Source organism: Muscardinus avellanarius, assembly GCF_963383645.1.
Source record: "Muscardinus avellanarius genome assembly, chromosome: 15".
Classification (NCBI taxonomy): domain Eukaryota; kingdom Metazoa; phylum Chordata; class Mammalia; order Rodentia; family Gliridae; genus Muscardinus; species Muscardinus avellanarius.
In genome coordinates this window covers 7,776,000-7,801,268 of record NC_137801.1, presented here as the reverse complement: position 1 = coordinate 7,801,268, position 25,269 = coordinate 7,776,000, and the positions used below count along the sequence as shown (strand labels likewise).

Sequence of the window (25,269 nt, the reverse complement as noted above, 5' to 3'; positions counted from 1 at the left end):
GGGCGGGCCGAGCCGGCGGCGGCGCCTCTCCCGCGCCCGCGCCCGCCGACCGCGCGGAGCTCCCCGCGGGCAGCGGACCGAGGGGCGGGGACGCCGCCTGCGCCGGGCCCGGAACCGCCTGCGGCCGGCGGCGCGGGACGGGGCTAGGCCCCAGGCGGCCGAAGGCCAGCGCCCAGCCGGCGTGCGGGCCCCCCGCGCTGGCGGCATGAGCCGGCCCCCGCCGACGGGGAAAATGCCCGGCGCCCCCGAGGCCGCGCCGGGGGACGGGGCTGGCGCGGGCCGCCAGAGGAAGCTGGAGGCGCTGATCCGAGACCCCCGCTCCCCCATCAACGTGGAGAGCCTGCTGGTAGGTGGCCGGGCCGGGCCCCCGCGTGGGCAGCGGGGCGCCTGCCCCACCCTCCGCTTCCGGAGCCCCGGTGCCCGGGGCCTCCCTCCGGCCGCCCCGCTGCCCGGTCCTGGAGCGCAGGGAGGAAACACCCCTCTCCGCCTTCCCGCCTACCCACCGGGTTTGGGGCGGAAAGGTGGAGGATTGGCTGCCCTTCCTACCAGACTGGGCAGTTTCAGAGTGTCAAGCCGCGTGGGGCCTGGGGTGCAGGCAAGGGGGAAAGAAACCTGACGCTGTCTCTTTGGGCAGCCCCCCTCCCGGGAGCCTCGACAAAGAGCTGCCCCCTACTCTCCTTTCCCTGGGAAATTTTTAGCACACAGAGCTAAAGTTTTGCTGTTTTCAGTTGTCTTTGAACATTCCATAGTAGCTATTTGGTGGTTTTTAATTTATGTAAATTTAATCTCTCGAGATTGTTGCGCCAGAGCCAAAAAAGAAAAAAATAAATAAAAGAATCAGTCGGAATTGTAGATAGAATGAAGCTGTCCCCTTCGTCCTGTCTTTGAAAAGACGGCCTTTGAAATCCAAATTAATAGTCACGTACAAGGCTGCCGGTTGGCTCTTGATTAAGGAGGATGCCTTAAAAATAAATGCACCGTAGAATGCTGGCAAATTTCTTATTTTTGTTAGGTCGCACACTTGCATTTCACATGTAATTTGGTTCGTGTGCGGTAGAGATGCATTTATGGGTAAAGGTGGTGTGTGTGGACTTATACTGTGGGGGAAGATAGGTGAAAAAGATACTCTGGCTATTAAGTTAACTCTGGACGACTAATGGTAGGGTGGGCCGTCGGGCGAGCCTGCCAGAACGCAGATGTTCAGTTCTGGAGCCTGCTGGCTGGGAGAAGCCTAGAGACTGATCTCCTCCCTTTCCTCTGACTTTTGCCTTCGGAGGCTCTTGGTTATCCTTTGAGGTTTCTGGAATCATTTGCAGAATGACTCAGTCCAGTTTGGCTAAATTGCAGGAACTGACTGGAGAGCGCGTCTCCGTGTACAGCGTGAGAGCCTAAGTGATAAACTGTTGTATCAGAATCGTGATATACTTACTGTATGTGCCAGATGAGTTTGACATGCTCTGAGTGACTTTCTGGTGTGTATGTTGCCCCTGTCTTCTCAAAGGGGCATGACAAGACACTGGACAGGCTGGCAGTCTCTAATTGGGAATAGGCTTGGTATTGCATGGAGGTCATAGCCTTTCCTTTGCTAAAGCAGAGACTCTGGGCTTCACTCCCAGCCTTTTCGCTTTGGTATTTTGCTAACCAAACTTTGACCTAAGGCCAGAAAGTGCAGTTAAAAATAGTACCTGTAAGCCTCAAGTATTCATCAGGTTCAGACTCCATCCCAGATAGAAATTTTTTACACTTCGCTTTCATCTCTTGGGTCTTAGTGGTGTTCATAATGATTATTAGGGTTATTCTGAACTTGGAACCAAGCTGTTTCTGCATGTAATATGCTTTTTATTTTCTAAATTACTAAAAGGAAAGCTCTTTTAAAAATTCAGCATTTCACAGACTCAAACAATCGAGTGCCTTCCTTTTGTGCTCACTGCACCTGAGACATATATCACGGGGATGTATTATTGGTATGAGATTGAGATTGACATCAGATGCTGCTGATTTGATAGCACTGTTACTACTGCCTTTAGTTGATTAAATACTATTCTATGAATATGAGTGTGATTCTGAAATGTAGTAGGTTTTACCAAGCCAAAAAAGGTCCTTTACTCCTTTGGATCAAGGTTACTGGTGCTTCTGTTGCAGATTGAGAAGATTGAAAAAAAAATTGAAGTTATAATAAATTAGTTTTCAGTTATGTCTGTTTCTTCATATGCAGTATTAGAATTAATGTTTTAATTGTGATAGCATATGCATAATGTAAGATTTACCATCTTGTTTTTAAGAGTTCATTTGGGTGGCATTCAGTACATTCACACTATTGTACAAAGCATCACGACCGTCTGTCCGTACAATCTCATTTTCCAAACCCAAACTCTGCAAATTAATCTTTAAAAGAAAGTTATAAAAACTTTTCCGAATTTTGATGAAATAATGGCTGTTGTCACTTTAAAGATTTGAAACTTTATTATGTAGACCGCATTTCACAACTGATCAGTGCATTACTGTGCATCACATTTTTTTGGCTTCTCTAGGAAAATAAAAATTTTTGTCTTTAATAGAGAAAAATTAAAGGAATATAGATCAGTACGAACATAGGCATGAAACTTAGTGACTTCATTCAGGAACTGAAAAAGCACCATTGAAAATTGTGTCTGCGTACTATGACAAAAGCAAGAGGAGGAAACGTGCCAGAAGTAACTGTATAGTTCTTTCAGTAGGTTAAGCCTAGAGGCAAACCATTTATAGGAAAAAAAAGTTAGGTGAGACAACATGTAAAGTGCTTACTTAGCTCAGTACTTGGTACAAAGTGTATAGTACCTTTTGTCAATATTAAAATGTAATACTTTTTCCTGTGTGTTTAGCATATTTTCAGTTAATTGCTTCCAATTTTCTTTGAAAAATGGTTTTATTTACAGCCATTTAATAATTTTGAATGCATACCATTATCCTTTGAACTTGCCATCATAAAAGTGTTAGCAATTATCAAGCAGAGATAAGAGCTGGATTCCCAAGGCCTTTTATCAGTGTAGAGACTAAATTCTTTGCAGAAGCTAGTTGCTTTATGTGGGTCCTTAAATTAACCCCAAGAGTATATGTCTTACCATTGCAACTGGTGAACTGTGTGGTATTATGTAAAATAGTTTTTACAGAGGTTTGATTCTATACTGTATTTTTTGGGGGGGACTTCAGTGATAGGTTTTGTAATGTTTAAAACATTTGGGTAAATACTTAGGTTTTATTGTCAACACTCAGATTCTCATACTGCTTGCCTATTATGGTAAAAAGAATTGTGTTTCAGTGTTGTGCTGGAGAGATGTCCTAAAAGCCTGAGCTTTTGCATTTTCATTTATTTACTTTTTCAAAGTGTAAACAGTCATAATAACATATAAAACTCAAGCCTGAGTAAACTCACACCTAAGACTTGTATGGATGGGCAAAGGTGATCAGACATTTATTTACAATTTTCAGTGACCTAGGAAACAACAATTGGATTGCTATCGGTATACCTCCAAACTGTATAAAAATAATTTATCATAGTGATTAGGTTCTTTCAGTTTGCTGCTGGTTATTTGCCTAAAAATTGTATGTGTGTTTTATCATTATCTAACAAGTGAAAATATTGTGAAGATATAAAAAAGGAAATAGAATAAAAGCTGAAAAGTTGTTTTATACAAATTGTGAAGTGAGGATTGGTTGAACATTTATAGCATAGGGATTAGTTTGCTTCAAAACTTAGATTTTTTTGGTAGTATGGGGGGGTTTGAATACAGGGGCATTCTACCTCCAAGCCACACCCCAATCCCTGTGTTTTATTTGTATTATTTTAAAACAAAGTCTCCCTAAATTGCTGAGGCTGGCCTGGAACCTGTAATCCTCCTGTCTCAACCTCCCAAGTACTGGGATTACGGTTATGTGCCACCATGCCTGGCTGAAACTTAAGTTTTTTTTTTTTTTTTTTTTTTTTTTGCGGGTCTGGGGATGGAACCCAGGGGCATTCAACCTGCGAGCTACACCCCCTGCCCTATTTTTTATTCTTTATTTTGAAACTGGGTCTCACTGAGTTGCAGAGGGCCTCACTAAATTGCTGAGGCTGTCCGCGAACCGCGATCCTCTGGTCTCAGCCTCCCGAATGCTGGGATTATAAGCTTGTGCCACCACGCCTGGCTTATGAAACTTAGATTTTGATAGGAAATCATTAAAGAAAATGAGCTAGGTAACATGATTCATGAAATGTAACATTTAGGTGAGGTCAAACCTCTTTGCGGGTCCACAATCCCTTATCCACAAGTTTGATATATAAAAAACTCTGAAAACCAAGTAAAATATTTTTTGATCGTCATATCTGACCTGATCTACAAATGTTGGTAGTCCTTTCATCCTTCTTGGTATAAATAAAAATAAAATGCTAAAGAAATACTAATATTTTGATTTCAGGATGCTTCCCATATTCCTCAAGAAGGCTTGGCTTTGGGGAATACACAATATATGTACTGTATTACCATTCTAAATATCCAAAATTTTTGTTGTTTGAAACCTCTTCATCCCAAGGTAAGGCCAGTATAGACTAAGAAAACGTAGACTTATAGACAAACCTGCACATTTATAAAGAATAGTAGATAAATTATCTTGAAGCTGGGTTTTTTGTTTTTTGCTGAGTCTTGACCAGTAGCCTTTCCCCCATTCTGAGTTCCAAAATGTTAAAAGACTATAACATGCAAATGTAAGTTTTAAAGTATAAAATGAACATATTAGGAAATCCCACAAGGTTACTAACTGCAGCCCTGTCTGTGTAGGTCTCTTGGGGGCTTCTTGATTGGCTTTTGTGTGTCTTTCCCCATCTGCTGCCCTGAAGTTTTAGTGTTTTTTTTTTTTTTTTGCTTTATTTCATAGATCACTACATTTTTATTTATCTCTGAACAGTATTTAGTTTCCCTTGTTTTTAAACTTACTAACATGTTAACATTCGTGTATACTCTCGTGACTTGCTTCTTTCATTGAAATGGTGTCTCCCAGAGACAGACACCCTGCGCTCAATCACCCTCGCTGCCATCATAGTCACGGCGCTCCTCTCACCTGCCTCATGCATAGTTAGGTTGTTTATGTTGCCAACAGGAAGTGTTCTGGGAGCATTCCTGGAGCCCATATGAAGTTTCTGTAGATTAGGGCATGTGCCTGAGAATGAAATTATTGAATTTTAAGATATATCTGGCTTGATAGTTTAAAATTTTCACCAACATTTTTTTCACCAACATTTTATTAGAGACGAATTCCAAGTGTAAAGGTGAAAGAATTTACTGTGAGCATCCATATATTCACCACCTAATTACTGTTTTACTGTATTTTTTATCGTAACTACCTTTTTATCCATGTCTCTCCATTTTTATTTTACTTGCTTAAGAAAATGATTAACATTAATATATTCATTTAAAAGAACTTATTAGCATTGATACATCTCACTTGAAACATTTCAGTATGCTTCATTAAGTAGAATTCAGTATATGTTTAGACCTTTTAAAAGATTTAATTCCTATGCAGTGAAATGTACAAATCTTGAATGTATAGGTGAGTTTTAACAAATGCACACACAGTGCAAATCCTTATCAAAATATAGATGGTTATTCCCAACCCAGAAGTCCTCATATGCTTCTTCAGCTCGCTGCCCGCCTTCTCAGCGGTTTCTCTGGCTTTCAGCGCGGTGGCTTCAGCGCGGTGGCTTCAGCGCGGCGCCTTTGCTCTCCACATTGCTTTTGGCCCTTCTGGAGCTGCGTACGCGTGGAGTCGTAGGGTGTGTCCTTTTTTGTGTGTGGCTCTTTTAGCTCAGCATAGTTTTTGAGATTCATCCGCTTTATTTTTATCAGCACAATACATTTTTATTAATGAATTGTATTCTATTCTAAATGTAAACCACAGCTTGTTTAGCTGTCTCCTGTACAAGTGGACTGTTTCAAGTTTTTGTTTTCAGAACAGATTATATACTTTGGCCCTTAATAAAGCTGCTGTGCACAATTGGTATTATGTCTTTGTGAAGACACATTTTCATTTCTCTTGAGTAAATACTTTGCGGCAGATTTGCTATGTCACAGAGTAGATATGTTTCCTTTTCCTTTTTTTATTTTTTGGTATTAGGGGTGGAACCCAGAGGCTTTCTACCTCTAGGCTCTACTCCCAGACCTATTTTCTATTTTATTTGGAAACGGTCTCACTAAGTTGCTGAGAGCCTCACTCAGTAGCTGAGGCTGGCTTTGAACCTGTGCGATCCTCCTGCCCGGCTGTTTCCTTTTGAGAAAGATGCCAGATTTTCTTCATGGCTCTTCCCTTTTACACTCCTGCCAACAGCGTAGGAGCGTTCTAGTTGCCCCACATCCTGTGTAACACTTTAGTTTTCTAAGTTTTAGCCATTCTGTGGTGGATAGAGATATCATTGTGATTTTAATTTGCATATTCTGATGACTAATGATGTCTTTTCATGTACTTACAGGCCATTTACATATATACATATTTCCTTTGTGAATCATCTGTTCATATTTTTTTGCCCTTTAAAACAATTAGGTTATTAGCTGGGCGTGGTGGCACACGCTTGTAATCCCTGCACTCGGGCTGAGACCGGAGGATGGCACAGGTTTGAAGCCAGCCTCAGCAACTTAGTGAGACTGTTTCCAAATAAAGTGTAAAAATAGGTCTGGGAGTATAGCGCGGAGGTAGAAAAGCCCCTGGGTTCCACCCTCGGTACCATGCACACACACACAAAATATTAGGTTACTAACTTGTACATGTTCTCAGTTGCTGAGGGTCTTGTTAAATGTTGAGGCTGGCCTCAAACCTGCAATCCAGTCTTTTTCTGTCCAAATAATTGTTGATTATTCCCATGTTAGGAAGATATTCATCTTTGCTTTTTTTCTAGAAGCTCTTTGTCTTAATTTTATAATTCGGTCTAGGATCTGGTGTGTGGTGTGAGTTGGGGTTGAAGCTCACACATACGGTGTGTACGTGTGTGCCTTTCCATATGATTATTCAGTTACCTCTCCTACCCAGCACCAAGCTTTACAATATTTTTTCTTTCCTCATTGGATTGCTTTTGATCTTTTGTTAAAAATCATTTTACTGATGGATAGACTTTTTGTGTTTTCTTAGTAACAACATCAAATCCTCAGTCACTGTGGCGGTGTTTAATCCAAGTTCCATTCAGAAGCCATCTCTTTTTTATTTTAGCTATACTTGAAGGACACGGGCAGCCAATCATGGCTGAGACAGTGAACATAGATTTTTATTTTTAGGAGTGAAGAAAGATTTGTCATTTTTTAAAATTATGAAAATAGTATGTTCTTATTCTAGAAAGTTGAGGGAATAGAGAAAAGGATAAGTGGTAGTGGCACTTACCTACAGTCTCCTATCTAGAGGGAACGACTGCTTCACATTTTGGTATATATGATTTTCTGTCTAAAGCCTATAAATGTTAGAAATACTGTACATGTGCTTTATACATTTTTTACATTTACTGAATAATGGCGGTTATGATGTGTTCACATTTATCAGTCTTCTCACGTAGATGATTTCTAGCTAGGTGTCATGCTTAGGAGATTCTTATCAAGATTACAGTATATATCTTTTAGTATTCTATTGGCTTTATTTTTATTGATATACTGATTCCATTTGGAATTCTAATGGAAAGTATGAAGTAGGGGAAAATGTCTCATGAGGAGATTGAGTATTAGGATTTCCAAAATATTACTTGGGAGCTCCTGTTTATATCTCTGTATTTTTTTTTCTTTCTTTCTTTCTTTTTCTTTTCTTTCTTTCTTTTTTTTTTTTTTTGTGGTACTGGGGATGGAACCCTTCTACCTCCGAGCTCCACTCCCAGACCTAGTTTATATTTTATTTGGAAACAGGGTCTCTTAAGCTAGCGAGGCTGGCTTCGAACCTACACGATCCTCCTGTCTCTGCCTCCCAAGTGAGGAGATGACAAGCGTGCGCCACCACGCCTAGCTCTTTTTTGTTTTGTTTTTTTGTGGTGCTGGGGATGGAACCCAGGGGCATTCTACCTCCGAGTGACACCTCCACCCTATTTTTTATTCTTTTTTCTTTTTAATTTTTTAAAAATATATTTTTATTTGTGCACTGTAGTCAAACATCTCAATGGAATACGAGGCTTGTGAGGATATCTAAGCACACATCACCCAATTAGCCTTTATCTGATCTCCATCCCATTCCCTCACCCCCCCTCGATCCCATGCTTGACTTAGTGATTGACTTTGATATATTTAAGTACATCATGTGCTTTAAAGAGATTCCATCTTCCCCTCCCATGCCCTCAGTAGGTCACCTTGACTGCTCCTCTATAGGGCCCCTTCTTCAATTAGAGTTCCTCCTATTACCCATTTCTCCCTTGTTTTTGCATATTAGGGAAGGCATAGATAGGATTTATTTTTGTGCGCTATTTCCCTGTGGATGCTGCACAGCAGGCTATTCTTTATTTTGAAACAGGGCCTCACTGAGTTGCAGAGGGCCTCACTAAGTAGCTGAGGCTGGCCGCAAACTGCAATCCTCCAGCCTCAGCCTCCCAAATGCTGAGATGACAAGCTCGAGCCCCCACGCCTGCCTTTATCTCTGTGTTTTTCAGTTGAGGTGGTGGTAGTTGGGGTGAGGGGTAACACTAGACTGATCTCCATTTGAGCCTCTTGAGATTCTTCATGGGAACCTACTTTACATATTCTGCCACATTGAAATGCCTCTTGACTTACAGTGGCGTTATGTCCCAGTAACCTATCGTAAATTGAAAATGTAAGTGGAAAATTCATGTGATACACCTAACTTTTTTTTTTTTTTGGTACTGGGGTTCCTGGAAGCCCTTCTACCTCCGGGCTACACTCCCAGACCTACTTTTACATTTTTATTTGGAAACAGGGTCTCCTAAGCCAGCGCGCGGGGCTGGCTTCGAACCTGCGCGATCCTCCTGTCTCTGCCTCCCAAGCGCGGGGATGACAAGCGTGCGCCACCACGCCAAGCTACACCTAACTTTTTAAATACCAAAGCTAAGCTGCACACTGGTCTGGTGGATTACCCTCTTGACTTCTTCCTAGTTGGCTGGAACGGCCCTCTGCTACTGCTTGTACCACATACCATTGATCTGGGAAAGAGCAGAATCCAACATTGGAGTCTGATTGCTGCTAAGCATATGTCAGTTTTGCACCATTGTAAAGTTGAAAAACCTGAGGAGCCTTCATGAAAATTGGAGCCTCTTGTTAACATTAAACTGTTCTCTGCCCATATTTAGAATGTATGTGTATGGGTTGTTGGTGATACATGTTACTGGTGAAGAGAATGTGAATTGCTCAGTGCCATCCTGATGCAGGATGGGCATGGTAACACACCTGTAATCCCACTACTTGGGAGGTTGAGAAAAGAGGATTGCAGGTTTGAGGCTAGCCTCAGCAGCTTACCCTGCTTCAGAATAAAAAATGAAAAGGGCTAGGGGGTATAGCCCAGAGGCAGCAGGCCCCCTGCTTCAGTTGCCAGTACCAAAACAACCAAACTGGAACGAAAACTCCAATCAGCATTTACCATTGGTGGGCTAGCTTACTATATAGGGCTTAATATTTAAATGGCTATCAAATCATGGTGGCTTTTGTGCTCTACCAAAACTGCCTGTTGTCTCACTTTATCCTTGACTGGAGTCATTCTTTCCTTTCCTCTCTACTCCCCTGCCCCTAAAGCGTGATTAAATTATATAGGTGTTCTTAGGAAACTTGCACTGGCTATTAGAAATGAGCCTCGCTTAGCATTTTGGAAAGCATTTGATCTTCCTTCCTTCATTCCATTTTCATCCTCCCTCCCTCCCTCCCTCCCTCCCTCCCTCCCTCCCTCCCTCCCTCCCTCCCTCCTTCCCTCCCTCCGTGTGATAATCTTTTGGGGAAAGTTTCTAAGTCCAAGACTTATTTTATGGCTCTTGCTTCCTTTTGGTAAGAAATTGTTTGTTCACATTACTATTTTTCCCCTCAATAATGAGGATCGAACCCAGGGGCATTCTATATCTCCAAGCTACACCCCCAGCCCTATTTTTTTTTTTTTTTTTTACAATTTATTGGGAAACAGGGTCTTACTAAGTTGCTGAGAGCCTCACTTAGTAGCCGAGGATGGCTTCGAGCCTGTGCGATCCTCCTGTCTTGGCCTCCCAAGTGCTGGGATTACAAGCGTGCACCACCATGCCTGGCCAGGCCCTATTTTTTTATTCTTTATTTTGAAACAGGATTAAGTTGTGGAGGGCCTCACTAAGTAGCTGAAGCTGGTTGTGAACCTGTGATCCTCCTGTCTCAGCCTCCCAAGTACTGGGTTTACAAGTGTGTGTCACCAAACCCGGCAGAAACATTACTGCTAAGGGATTATAGATTTGGAACTACTTTTAACTCTTTCTTGTTGGGACTGATTTTTGTGCCATGAAATAAAAAGGGGTCCCTTCTCCAGCAATACTTTTTTTAGATGGAAACAGGCCAGAGCAGGGATAGTAGTATCTTAATTACTTGGATTGTATTGAGAAATAATTAATAAAATGAGCCTGATCTTATGTACTTTTTGTCTGCTGGGTTTGTTTTTATTTAATGCACAGAACAGATGCTCTTTTAGGGCCTGGGTCTTTTTTTCTTATTGTGTTCTATAAATATTTGTTGAATTAACTAAAAATAATACTTTAAGTGATAGACTGTAGAAATATGTTCCTACTTGAAGAGGTATTAAAGTAGTCCTCAAATAAACATTTTGATATATCTTCCTCCCATTTCTTATTCATCCTTAGGAAGAAAGATAAGCAAACATCTGGATATGCAGAGAGAATGGGTCTGGGTAGTAGAATTAGTTGAAGGTCATATAGGAAAAGTCAAGTGTAATTTGGATATTTTCTCTTTTTGTACAGTACTGGGGATGGAACCCAGGGGATTCTACCCTCCAGCTACATCCCCAGCCCTATTTTTTATTCTTTATATTTTGAAACAGGGCCTCACTGAGTTGCAAAGGGCCTCACTAAGTAGCTGAGGCTGTCTTTGAACCGCGATCCTCCTGTCTCAGCCTCCCAAATGCTGGGATTACAAGCATGCACCACCACTCCCGGCTGGATATTTTGTTGATTGTGCTGAAACAGTTTGTCTTGGAGAAAATTTAAGCTAATTTTGTTTCATGTTTTAGGTGAAGTAGAGGCGCCTGTGTGGGCTGCACAGCCCTTATCATTTATGTGCCTTCCACTAACTTTTCTTCAGGTTAGTCACATCCAGTTTCTGCTTATGAACCAAAGCGATCCCTGTCAGTACTGCACGAGTCAGACAGATGAAATGCTGCTGGTGTATTCCAGGGTGAAATCCTTGAAAATGCCACAGTGGCTGTTCTAGTAATAGCAAGGCTGCATTAGTTTACTCAAATACTTGAAAAACAAAGTCAGAGGGCATGAGAGATTTTGATCAGAATCCACTGTCATATAAGTCATGACATTTTTCAGATATTGTTATGCATTCTGTTTACTGACAGCTTTACATTGTTTAATTTTGTAACTTGTTTCTTTCTCTTAATAAAATTGTTATGTTTCTCAGGTTCTCTTTGCATTATATTTAAAACAGGTATGAAAGTAACTGCAAGTTATGATAGTTACTCTGTGCATGCTGGTAGAGCTCAGCTAGAGGAAGAGTAGTACCCAGTATGTCTTACTTGGAGCAAATCTCTGATAATCGTTGGTTGGCTGGATAAGCATAGCCCACGCTGTAAGCAGTTGACAAGGCATATTCCAGTTTCTTACTTACCCTTAGACTCAGCTCTGAAGTGAAAGTCTGACTTAGAGTGGGCACTGGCGCTACCGTCTTCTACTGGCTTTGCTAGTTTCTGCTTTTAGCAGCTCCGTTGAGATACACTTTACATCCCTACCGTCACCATTGCAGTGTGCAGCTTCATGATTTCCTTACAGTTTTAGAGTTGTGCGACCATCCACCATCCATTTTAATTATCTCCTAAAATTCCTCTGAGCAGTTCTGTCGTCAGTGCTGCCGCCCTGTCCAGCCAGCTGCAGATCTCCTTTGGTCTCTGTGAATGCGTCTTTTCTGTAAACCATACAGCGAGCAGTCATTTGCAGCTGGCCTCTTTCACCTAGTACATTGTTGAGGTCCATCTGTGTTGTAGCTTGTGTCAATATTTTGTTCTTTTTTATGGCTAATAATATTCTGTTATATGGATATTTTACATTTTGTTAATGAATTTACCACATGTGAGGACATATGTTTTTGATTTTTTCTTGAGTGGATTCCAAGGAGTGAGACTGCAGGTCCTATGTTGAACTTAGGTTCTTTTTTTTTGGTGGTACTGGGGTTCCTGGAAGCCCTTCTACCTCCGGGCTACACTCCCGGACCTATTTGAATCTGCGCAATTCTCCTGTCTCCACCTCCCAAGTGCGGGCGTGCGCCACCACGCCCAGCAAAACTTAGGTTCTTTTAAGGAATTGCTAGTGTTTTCCCAAATGGCCATGTCACTGTACGTTTCTAATAGTGTGTGAAGGTCCCAGTTTCTCCGCATCCTCACAGAACACTTGGTGATGGTCGCCTTTGTAGTGCATCTTACTGATGACCTGATACTGAGGCCACGCCATGTTTTCTGTGCTCATTATCCCTCTTAGGATGGAGTCCCGTTACCTAGTCTGGCCTTGAACTCCTGGATTCAAGTGGTCCATTCACCTTAGCTTCCTGAATAGCTGGGACCACAGATGTATCTTGCCCTGCTCGCTTGTTCTTTTAATTTTTGTTAATGTGCTGGGTGGTCAAGTTTGAATCAACATCTAACTTTTTTTGTTTGCATACAAGGCAGTGGTAATCAACTAGTAAAGCTTTATTTTATAGACCGCAGGCCATAGCCAATGTATAGAATTTAAGTAAATACAAATCAGAGCCCTGTGTTTATGGAATTATCCTTATTTATTCATGTATTTTATTTGGTGCATTGTATTTTAACATCATATTGGGTAAAGAGTGTCAGAAAAGCACATGCACACAGCCCTTGGTGCCATCCCCACCTGTTCTCTCCCTCCTTCACCCTCTGGAGTGGCTTGGGATCAGCACTGGCTGTGTGTCCACGCACAGCATTGTTTCTGCTGTGACAGTCTATGGCTTTACCCCCTTCTCCCTTCCACTTCTCAGTCACTCCCCTGCAGTTTCTGCTCACCTATTGGATGTTGGTCATTTTTCTGAATATCTCTAGCTTTCACATGTAAGAGAAAACGTATCTACTTGCTCTTTTGAGACTTAAGACATTAAAACAAGAATTAATGAATGGGATAGCATTAAATAAAAAAGCTTCTGCATAGCAAAGGAAACCATTAAGGATCAACAGAGAGAGCCCACAGGATTGGAGAACATCTTCACTATCTATTCCTCAGACAAAGGTTTAATATCCAGAATATACAAAGAGCTTAAAAAGCTTAACACTAGCGGGGCATGGTGGCACACTCTTGTAATCCCAGTGCTTGGGAGGTTGAGACAGGAGGATCACACAGGTTCAAAGCCAGTCTCAGCTACTTAGTGAAACTCAGCAACCTAGTGAGACCCTTTTTCCAAATAAAATATAAAATAGGTCTGGGAGTATAGCCCACAGGTAGAAAAGCCCCTAGGTTCCACCCACAGTACCATAAAAAAACCCCCAAAACTTGAAAAACACAAATGACCTAATTAAAAAATAGGCAGCTGAACTTAATAGACTTTTTAAAAGAAGAAATTCAAATGGCTAACAAGTTTATGAGAATATGTTCAACATCTTTAGCAATCAGAAATGCAAATTAAAACTATACTGAGATCCCATTTAGAATGGCAGTTATCAAGAACACACATAATAAATGGTAGTGAGGTTGTGGGGAAATAGGAACCATATTACACTGCTGGTGGGGCTGCAAAATAGTACAGCTGCTTTGGAGGTAAGTGTGCGTGTTTCTCAGAAGACGGAATGGAACTACCATATTACCCATTGATAGCTGGGTATCTTCCCAAAGGATATGAAATCAGACTACTACGATGAGCATGGCGGTGGCGCACACTCAGAATCCCAGCATTCGGGAGGCTGAGACAGGAGGATGGTGGCTCGGGACAGCCTCAGTTACTTAGCGAGGCCCTTTGCAACTCAGTGAGACCTTGTTTCAAAATAAAGAATAAAAAAATAGGGCCGGGGGTATAACTCGGAGATAGAATGCCCCTGCGTTCCTTCCCCAGTAATTATGATTGTTGCATATCCATGTTCGTAGCAGCACAATTTATAATAGCCAAATTCTGGATCCAGCCTAGGTGCCTGTCAGCAGTTGAGTAGACCACAAAACTTTGGTATATACACACAATGGATTTTTTGTTTGAATCCTTGTTATGTTATGGTATGTTTTGCTTCTGAGGAATGACTGAGTCTTGAACTGTGTATGCTCTGATAGTGGATGTTGAGGATTTCTGACTTATGTGTGGCCTTTGCACATTTTTTCCACTCTGGTTTGTGTTCATCTTTTTTTTTTTTTTTTTTTTTTTTTTTGCGGGTCTGGGGGTGGAACCCAAGGGGATTCGACCTCTGAGTTACACCTCCTGCCCTATTTTTTATTCTTTATTTTGAAACCGGGTCGCACTGAGTTGCAGAGGGCCTCACTAAGTAGCTGAGGCTGGCCGTAAACCGCGATCCTCCCGTCTCAGCCTCCCGAGTGCTGGGATGACAAGCGTGCACCACCGCGCCCGGCTTGTGTTCATCTTTTGTTTGATACAGCATGTTAGGAGTACGCTTATATTTTTTCATCTTTAACCCAAATTTTGTCTTCACACTTGCCTGTTCTACATAAAGATTAGAAAACAATTCTTAGTATTACGTTAGTGATCCTTATCCTATAGAGGCTGGGTAGCTTTTGATATTTTAAATACTCTTGCACTTGGCTTTTGGTTTAACCATCCAAATTTAGTCTTTGAATTTAGTCTACAGACATAAATGTTGCCTTCTGTTCGGAGGTCGTTTGGGCATTGATTTCTGGGATCACACCGCGTGCAAGTAGATAGTGTTCTTTTCACATGTAAAAGTAGCTTCCTTATTTGTTCATTCTGTGTCAGGTGTGACTGTGCCAAGTTGTCCCGCTCTGAAGCTTGGTTCCTGTGGAAGTCATACTCAGAATGTGCTTATCGAAGCTAAACATTTTCCTTTAGATAATTTTTTTGCTAAAGATAAGCATTTGTGGACTTCTATCTTTTGAGAAGTGGAGGAAATTTTTAGGTTAGAATTGCTTTAGTGTTTAAAAGGTGAATTTAAAGTTTTTTGGTTATTGTGATAGTTCTTTTTTAAAAAGAAAATGCATTAGCACAGTTGTCATGAACTTTTATTCTTGTAAGAGCTAGTAAAAATGTGTCTTGATATGTTGAAATTTTCACAAAAATATTTCAGGTTTTAAATGTGAAGATATTAGGATGATTTTGAAAAATGTTTCACTCTTGGGAGATAACATTTTAGAGTTTGTGGCACTTTGGGCTCTTAACACCTAGTGTTTATGGCCATATTTTATCTTGTTTACTGAATAAAATTGAATAGTGGAAAACAGTGTACTAGTGGTTGATTAGTCTGCCTTTCTTGAAAGAATAAAAAAAATTTTTTTCTGTATCTATGCATGGCAGTGTTCACCTGTAATTCCAGTATTTTGGACACTGAGACAGGAGGACCATAGGTATGAGGCCAACCTCAACAGCCTAAGGAGAGCTCAGCAGTTTAGCAAAGTCTTTTTTCAAAAGTAAAAAGGGTTTGAAGGTGTAGTTCAGAGGTAGAATGCCCTTGGGTTCAATCTCCAGTGCCACAAAAAAATGAAACAACAACAACAACAACAACAACAACAACAACAACAACAACAACAACTGTTCATCAAGGGCTGCTAACTGGCCATTACCAGCAGCATCTTTAGAATTAGTAAAGATAAGAGGAAAAAATTATGATTTTTTAGTCAATACTTTCTTTTTGAGATAAAAAAAATAGTCACAAGTTGGAGGAAGATATAATGTAATATATAAATTTCCTACCAATATTGTAACTGTCCTAAATTTAGAGTAAAATGCATTTGGAGTTAACAATAATAGAGTTGCATAAAACATCTTTGAATTTTTATATGGGGTTCTTTCTTTATTTTCATGGTGTTGGGGATTGAACTCGGGGGCATTGTACCTCCGAGCTACACGCCCAGGCTGATTTTATTATTTATTAGAAACAAGGTCTTGCTGCGTCACTACGATCTTGCTAAGTTGCTAGTTCTAGCTTCCAGCCTGTGCTCCTCATATCTTCGCCTCCCAAGCACTGAGATTACAGGTGTGGGCTACCACGCCCAGCTGAATGGACTTCTTGAGGGGTATATTTCGCCAACTAAATTTATGAAATGAATGTGCAAATGAAATAATGATGAACCTTAAGACACAAGGTATGATGGTTCTGAGTTTTAGATACACGGTGTGATTTTATATTAGTTGTATTCATTGAAAAACAACTTTTGTCGTATTCTTTCAAGTAATCCAACATTAAAAACTTTTAGCTGGGCGTGGTGGTGCACACTTGTAATCCCAGCATTTGGGAGGCTGAGACAGGAGGATCACAGTTCAAGGACAGCCTCAGCTACTTAGTGAGGCCCTTCACAACTCAGTGAGACCCTGTTTCAAAAATAAAAACACTAAAAAAAGAGAGGTGGTGGTGTAGCTTGGAGGTACAGTGCCCCTGGGTTCCATCCCTAGTACCACAAAAAAAAAAGAGCAAAAATAAAATATAAAATATTTAAAAATCTTATTTTAAAACTATTTTGAAATTTTATATTTATTATTATTTTTTGTGTTACTGGGGATGGAACCCAGGGGCATTCTGCCTTCAAGCTACTCCCCAGCCTGCTTTTATTTCTTAATTTTGAAAGAGGGTCTCCTCGGTTTCTGAGAGTCTCACTATTTGCTGAGGCTGTAATGGAACCTGAGGTCTTCTTGTGTCAGGTTCCCAAGTATTTGGATTACAGGCATTCACGACCACACCTGGCTTGCAATTTTATTTATAAAGCGACTTTCAAGTTATTGATTATATTAAGTAATAGTCATGGATATGGTAGGTTTTTAAAAATATGTCCTTTTATTTCTCTTAATATCTCATAAAAATGAGAGCATATTAGATAATTCAGCAGCATTGGTCCATATTTTCTTTCTCCAAGGTGTTTTTTTATGTAACATTTTCTCTTGGCTGGCTGTTTGATTTTTGGTTGTTAATGGGTGTGTTCAAATTTTAGACATTTGAAAATTAAAAATTGCAGTTAATGATTTTTGAGGTCATGATTGCAACTCTTAGATGCAAGCAGCCATGGCTTGTCACTTAAGTATTTGAAGTCTTCTGTAGTCTGTTGGTTCTAGTTTATCTTGCACAGATAAAGCTGCACACGCTTGTGGTGGAGGCACAAGTTATTAATATTTATGAGGTGTTAGAGTAACAGGTAATAAAAGTATCTTTTGAGCCTTAAAGGTTTATGACAGTTTATCTTTTCAAATGTATTCCTCCTTTTCAAATTATTGCTTAATAGACCAATAACTAGAAATGTGAGATCAATTTGAAACTCAGACCTTTCAGTGAGTGACAGTATTTTTCTTCAGTGCTCTTTAGAAGTCTGTTACATACATGTATAAATGTTTCAAATGGAAGGGGTTTCCCAATTAGAAAAATTTTGAACTGGGTGCAGTGGCCTCTGCCTGTAATCTAGTCCTTGGGAGACTGAGATAGGAGGATTGCAGATTCTTGGCCAGCTTCAGAAATTTAGCAAGGCCCTTCACAACTTAGTGGGATCCTGTTTCAAAATGAAAAATAAAATAGAATTGTGAGACTGTCTTGGAGGTCTATAGAATGCCCCTGGGTTCAGTCCCCAGTACTGCAACACACACACACACACACACACACACACACACACACACACACACACTCACTCTGGTGGTGCGACTATCTAATTTCATAAAACTTGAGTGTTGTATAAGATGCCTCAGCATTTTTATTAAGTATTTGAAGAAATGAAATTAATTTGAGACTTCATGATTCATTTATGACCTGTGCATGCTAAAAATAATCTAAGGTATTATTTCTTACTGTAGCATAAGTGGAATATGTAATTCATGTTTGTAACACTTAAAATTAGAATACGAATGCTTTGCTAATGTTATATTCAGATTAAAGAAGAATTTATTTAAGCCAGGCCTGGTGGCGCACCCTTGTAATCCCCATGCTTGGTTCAAAGCCAACCATGCTGGCTTAAGAGACTCTGTTCCCAAATAAAAATATAAAATAGGTCTGGGAATGTAGCCGGGAGTATAAGGGCTTCCAGGAACCCCAGTACCAGCAAAAAAAAAAAAAAGAATTTACTTACAAAATCAAGGCTTTATATTCAAAACAATGAGAAAACTTACCTGAAGGATTTTGCTGGAAGTTTTGATATTTCTGCTGCAAGCACATGTTTTTGTAAAAACAGAACAACTATAATTGTGAAGACATTTTAGAGAATATTATTTTTCATATTTAAGACATTTCCATAATAGAACAGAAGATGATGCAAATAAAGCTAAATTTAGAACTAATAAAAGAAACTAGTACAAAATTGACTCTGAAGTTTTTTTTTTTCTGAGGGAAGTTATACATTTTTAAGAAGGCACTGATTTTTGAGGGTGGGGGAGAAAGGATTGTTAAAAGTTTCAGCAGAGGGAAGTATTGTCTTTGAGAATGATATAATGTCAGTCCCTGGCATAATGTCTTAGTATCCACACACTTTGTCCCATTACCAAAAAAAAAGTCAACTAAAGTTAAGTCCATCGAATGAACCCATACTTAACCTGTGTGGTGGTGGGCCCTGCAACCCCAGTGCCTGCAAGGCTGACACAGGAGGAGCTCCCATCTGAAGGCTGTGTGCCGTAACTTAAAACACAGCCGAGCATGGTGGTGTATGCCTGTAGTCTCTGTACTTGCGAGGCTGAGACAGGATGAGCACAGGTTCTAGGCCAGCCTCAGCAGCTTAGTAAGACCTGCAGCAATTTAGCAAGACCCTGTTTCAGAAATAAAAAGGGCTGGAGCTTTAGCTCAAAGGTAGACTGCCTATGGCCTCATTCCCAGGTATCCCCCCCCTTTAAACAGGACTAGAGGTGCAGCTTAGTGGTAGACCATCAATGGGTACTGCAAAACACAATAAAACCCCTCTCCCAACTTGTATAGAAGTTCAGCTTTTTTGCAGGTAGTTGAAGAACTGTGTGTAAAGCACCTTATTCTATGTATATTTATCATTGTCTTCCAAAAGTATACATAGACAAAAATGAGTGTCCTGATATTAGCCTGTCCCCCCTTCAGGTAGCACATTGCCTGGCACACAATTAGGTTATACAATTAAGTCAACAAGTGAAGATTAGTTGGCTCTTCTGTGTTTCTGATTCACTGAGCATAATTAGTTGCCTTGAAGTGTTGGATAGACCTTTACCATCTGGAGAGAAAAGGAAGGCAGAATCTTCGTGGGCTTCATGGCTCAGAGAAGCTGGGATGGGATGTGGGGTAAGAGCTTTTCATCCTCAGACAGGAAGAAAAGAGAGTAAGGAGGCCCAGCTGGAGGGAGCCTGTTTCCCTGTGGTCTCAGCTCACCACCTTCTCTTCCCTCTTACCTTTGTACTAGAATGATCCTTCCTTCTCGGCTTTTTCAACTCAACAGCAGCAATAACAATCAGGAAAAAAAAAAAAAAAGCAGAAATGAAAAACCAAAGCAACAAATTTTGTTTTTTAAATTACAGAAGCAATATATGCCTATTTGAAAAATTAAAAGAGACATGAATGAAAAATCTGTTTACTTCTTAGCTCTCTTTTGGCAATCTCAGTTTCCTTATATATGTGTATTGCTTTCTCTTTGTGCATAAGAGCATTATGTTGTATCATTTTTCTCATAAAGCATGCCACGGTTTTTTTAAAAAGCAAGGTATCTGTATCAAGGTATTTGTATCATCTGTACGTGTGTGTGCGTGCGTGTGTGTGCGTGTGTGTGTGTGTGTGTGTGTGTGTGTGTGTTTTGTTTGGAGATTTCTCATTCAGAACTTGAAATTCACCTAGTTTTTCAAGTGCTACAGAGCATTCCATTTTCTGGATATGCCATAATTTATTTTACTGTTCTAATATTGGTAGGCATTTTGTTCATTTTTTTTCTGTTATAAACATGACTGCAGTGAACATAATTAATATAAATATCTTTGTAAACATACTTAAATATTTTTGTAGATTTATAGAAATGAAATTGTTAAGTACATTTTAAATTCCAGAATAATCTCAATCATATTTTTAAAAGGCCTTGTAAATTAATGAGAATAGGCATCTTAGTTCAATATCTTTGATGGGCTGAATATCATCTACTTTTTACACTTTCAACCTGATAGGTGGAAAAAGCTGAGGACTCCTTTGGTTACATGCATCATTTCTTAATTTCTATTCCTTCCTCCCACTCCAGGCAGTGTTTTTTCTGTTTGCTCACATAGCGCTTTGCAAATACCTTTGTTGTAAGTGCCTATAATCATGCTGTCTTCTTATTTAAATTTTATCCGTTCCATTTTAGACTAGGCGCTCCTTTATGCTTGTGACCTCCGGCCTGCAGCACTTTGTGTTTGGGGCTCTGTTGGACAGTTGATGTGAGTCCCAGTCCGTTTGCTGCTCTTGTTCTTGGGGGTGGTTGATAATGATAATGATTCTACTTTAACCCCTTCATTTTACAAACTAGGTCTACAGTGAGCAGAGAGAGGAACATCTTATTTGGCGAGTAAGATGTTTCTGTTTGTTAGTCTTGCCCTACTAGGTGTTGCGAAACATAGCAAGGTTTGAAACTGGCAGTAATTAATGTCGAGGACGATGTTGATTTGCAGTCTGAGATGGATGGTGAGCTTCTCTTAGTTCTCGCAGACCATGCTTACTTACTAGACGGTCTCAGCATGTAGTCTGAAATGAACGCAATCCATGTAAATTTAATTTGGCTCCTTCCAGAAGGCCTGAGTCTTCTACACACTAGACACAGACTTTGGTGACCACAGTTGTGCCAGCACTGGCTGTACGCTGAGGTGCTCGTGTCATCTGAGCACCGAGCCCAGTGTTGTTGCCCAAGATATAAACTCATCATTCCTGGTTTCCCGCCTCTTCCCCTCCCATTCAAAACCCCCCCTTTCTTGTAAGGTTAACATACTTCCTTTCATCTTGAAACAATTTGTCTAATATTACTTTCTCTTTGCTTCCTAGCACCTATCTCTGTTCTGAGGAAAGGCTCTAATGCAGCAGTGCGGCTGCTCCTTCTGGCTCCCCACCCCACATGTGTGACGGACAGCTCAGACCAGGGCCTGTGCACCTAGGCACATGCTCAGCTGCTGTGCTGTACTCCCAGCCCTTTGAGACAGGGTCCTGCTAAATGGCCCGAGCTGGCCTTGAATTCTTGCTGCCTGGCCTCCTGAGTAGCTGGGATTACAGGCAGCGCCCACACCCAGCCAGTGATCTGTCCTGGGAGGAGGCTTCCTTCTCACCTTGGCCTGCAGTGCCCAGACAGTCTTCCTGTTAGATGTGTTGTTGAGTCTGTCGTAGTTGGTTAGACGTCTTGTACTTCTTCTCATGGCTTTTTCCTGTTGGCCTGTTTCTTGGCTATATCCTTTCACTCCTTGAAGACATAGCATCTGGCCCATACTTTATTTCTTTTTTTCTTTTTCTTTTTGGAATTGGGGGTTGAACCCAGGGCCATTTTACCTCTGAGCCACACCCCTGGCCCTACTTTTCTTTCTTTCTTTCTTTCTTTCTTTCTTTCTTTCTTTCTTTCTTTCTTTCTTTCTTTCTTTCTTTTTTTTTTTTGGTGGTACTGGGGTTCCTGGAAGCCCTTCTACCTCCGGGCTACACTCCCAGACCTATTTTATATTTTTGAAACAGGGTCTCTTACGCCAGCGCGGTTGGCTTCGAACCTGCGCGATCCTCCTGTCTCTGCCTCCCAAGTGTGGGATTACAAGCGTGCGCCACCACGCCCGGCCCCACTCTTTTGAAATAGGGTCTCACTAAATGGTGCAGGGCCTCACTAAGTAGCTGAGGCTGGCTGCAAACCTGAGATCCTCCTGTCTCAGCCTCCCAAGTACTAGGATTACAAGCGTGCCCACCACGCCCAGCTCCATGCTTTCTTTTTGACGCAAGGTTGTGGTACCTTTCCTTGTGAATTTAGTGTTTATGTGGACGCCGTGCCCAGCATCCTGGCACTACAGTTTCCCAGTTTCATCATCTCTTGTCATCTTTCTCTTCACTGAATTCATTCCTGTAATCCCATGGAGCCACTCTGAACCTCACTATTATCCAAAATCGGCCTTACCTTTGAGATCATAAATTTAAAACAACCTGCTCCTGGCTCTGACTCTAATCTCTTATCCTTCTACTAAACCATTGACATTTGAGATCTACAGTTGCTTGACACTTGCATTTTTAAATTTTTTAATTCATAGATCTGAATCCCTGAAAGAGCTGTTGAGGGCTACAGGGCTTTGTTTACATTCTCTTAGGAACTATTTTAAACATTATTTTCTTTTTTTTTCTTTTTTTTGTGTGGTACTGGGGTGGGACCCAGAGATATTGCACCTCTGAGCTACATCCCCAGCCCTAGTATTTTATTCTTTTTTGAAACAGGGTCTCACTGATTTGCAAAGGGCTTCACTAAGTAGCTGAGGCTGTCCGCGAACCCGGATTCTCTCCTGTCTCAGACTCCCAAATGCTGGGATTACAAGCTTGCGCCACCATTCCAGGCTTCTTTCTTTAAATTCAAGAAACAAAACATCTTCCACAGATGATCTTTCTGCTTTGTGGGAAAAGAGAAGCCATCAGAAGGCTTCTCTGTCCTGGGCACTCTTTATGCTGATTGTCCAGCTGTGCTTGGATCCCATTCTTTCCTCTTTTTTTTAAATTTTCTACAACTTTTATTGGTGCATTGTAGTCATATATCCTAAAGGAAGGGGTGCAAGGTGGTGGAGGCACACATGCACACTTCACTCTTAGCCCTTCCTCAAGCCCCTCCCAGTCCTGCCCCTCCCTCCTGCTCTTGTTTGGCTTAGTGACTGACTTTGACGTGTTCCTGAATGTAGTCATGCACACCCGGGAATTCCCCCATCCCCCTCAGTTAGGTCACCTTATTAGCTCATCTCCTCTTCCCTTCCTCTTGATGAACTCTCACTAACTTAAATCTTTCTTCTGATTCTCATTTTGTAAATGGCTCACAGGACAAAACAAATGACCAAAATAGCCCTAAGAAAGAAACGTCCCTCTTTCCAGCCTTTGCCGTCTCTGCTGCCTTTCTGGTTGCATCTTTTTCCAAGACGTTTTCCTTTCTGTGTTGGTGACTTCCATTTGCCAAGCTTGCGGCGGAGCTTCCCACCCACAGCTGACGGCTGGGCGCCTGCCCTGACTTGGGCCACAGACTGCAGATCAGCGTTATCTGGGGTGCGTGCTTTTTCTCCTCCTGGCTTCCAGTCTGCTTCGTTTCCTGTGGTCTTGGCCTTGGTGTTTGTTTCCACCATCCGTTTGCTTGGATCAAGCTAGACATCTGGTTGTTCATCGTCCTTGACCTGTGTTCCGTAAGCAGGCCCTGCTGGTGCTGCTGCCTACAACTGATCCCCCCTCCAGCCCTCCGCTGCTTTCCTGCTTCAGTGGCCGGCACCTCGTTCCCATTCCTGCCGGCCACCGTGTTCTCTCCTCTGGTGGTCCTCCGGCTTTCTAGTCCTCAGGCCATTTTCTACTTTCCGGTGGATTAGGTATAAAATGAAAATCTTATCATGTTCCCCCCTGACTTAAAATGCTTAAATGACTAAGTTCTCATTCATTGAAGGAGAAGTTACTTTCTCAGAAAACTGTTCTTGATCTGGCTTGGGTTCTGCTTCCCTCTCAACTCGGTCCCTCTCGTCACCTCTCCCCCAACCCCCTTCTCCCATAAATGCCACTCATAGTAAGTTTCATCTGAAGCGGCACCATTTCCTCTCCCCATTGTCAAGGCTTTTTTCTTTTTAAACATGCAGATCCCTCTGCTTAAAATAAAATGCAAACTCCCCAAACATTACCATTACACGGTATGTTGAAAAACTTCTGTAGCATTGTAGTTTGGTGTAAAGTCAGATATCTCTTAGAATTTATTTATTTATTTATTTATTTATTTATTTTGTGGTACTGGGGATGAAACCCAGGGGCATGTTACCTCTGAGCTCCACCCCCAGCCCTATTTTTTATTCTTTATTTTGAGACAGGGTCGCACTGAGTTGCAAAGGGCCTCACTAAGTAGCTGAGACTGGCCGTGAACCACGATCCTCCTGTCTCAGCCTCCCAAATGCTGGGATTACGCTTGGCTCAGATATCTTAGAATTCCTAATGCTCAAGGCAAACATTAGATTTCTTAGAGTATTGTGCTTGACTTCTTTAGAACCACACTGGCACCAGGGAGCACTGTAAACTCTTCTGCTTTGCCATGAGGACGTCTGTGCCACTCCTTTCTGGACAGTGCCCATCCTCTTAATGTTTCCAATGCCACCTTTCCTGTATGTGGCCCAGAGAATAGCTCCATGCTTCTCAGAGGCACAGAGAGCACGCGGCAGGCGGCTGTCCCTCTTCTTTCGTGTAGAATGTTGGTGAGTGACTGGGTGGGCGCTGAGCCAGCGTCCTCTGCGGTGCCTGGGCTCGGGCTCTCTGCGGCTTTTACCTGTGAGTGCTGCGCACCGTCCGGTCACTTTCTGCCCTGCTGTTGGTTTCTTCCTGTCGCTTGTTTCTGGCATTGGTTGAGCTTCTTGATCTGCATAGTTTTTGTCAAATACGGGGAATTTTGAGCCCTTCTTCAAGGAAAAGAAAAGTTTTTCTGTTGGTTCCCTCCCGGTGACCCCAGTCACTGTGTACTAAACTCCCTGCCGTGGTCCCACAGCTCGAGCCCACTCATTGTGTTTGTTTTGTCCCCTGGTGTTCAGTGCATTTTGATAATTTTTGTTGCTATGCTTAGGTTCCCTTATCTTCTGCAATTTCTAGTCTCCTGTTAGTAGCATCCAAGGTGCGTGCGTGCATGCATGTGTGTGTTTTATCTCTAGACTTTTTTTTTTTTTTTTTTGGTGGTACTGGGGTTCCTGGAAGCCCTTTTACCTCCGGGCTACACTCCCAGACCTATTTTATATTTTTGAAACAGGGTCTCTGACGCCAGCGCGACTGGCTTCGAACCTGCGCGATCCTCCTGTCTCCGCCTCCCAAGCGCGGGGA

At 41.6% G+C, this 25,269-nt stretch overlaps 1 protein-coding gene across 1 annotated transcript in view; it reads left to right on the top strand.

The window, feature by feature from the left end:
• Positions 1-205: 205 nt before the first annotated feature.
• The window catches only part of ROCK2 (Rho associated coiled-coil containing protein kinase 2), a gene marked incomplete at both ends in the record, with an annotated part of 130,919 nt that continues 105,855 nt past the window's right edge, over positions 206-25,269 (top strand). Inside the window, one exon of the mRNA XM_080711130.1 lies at positions 206-346. Coding sequence (XP_080567256.1) covers positions 206-346 — 141 coding nt within the window. The remainder of the gene's footprint in view (positions 347-25,269) is intronic.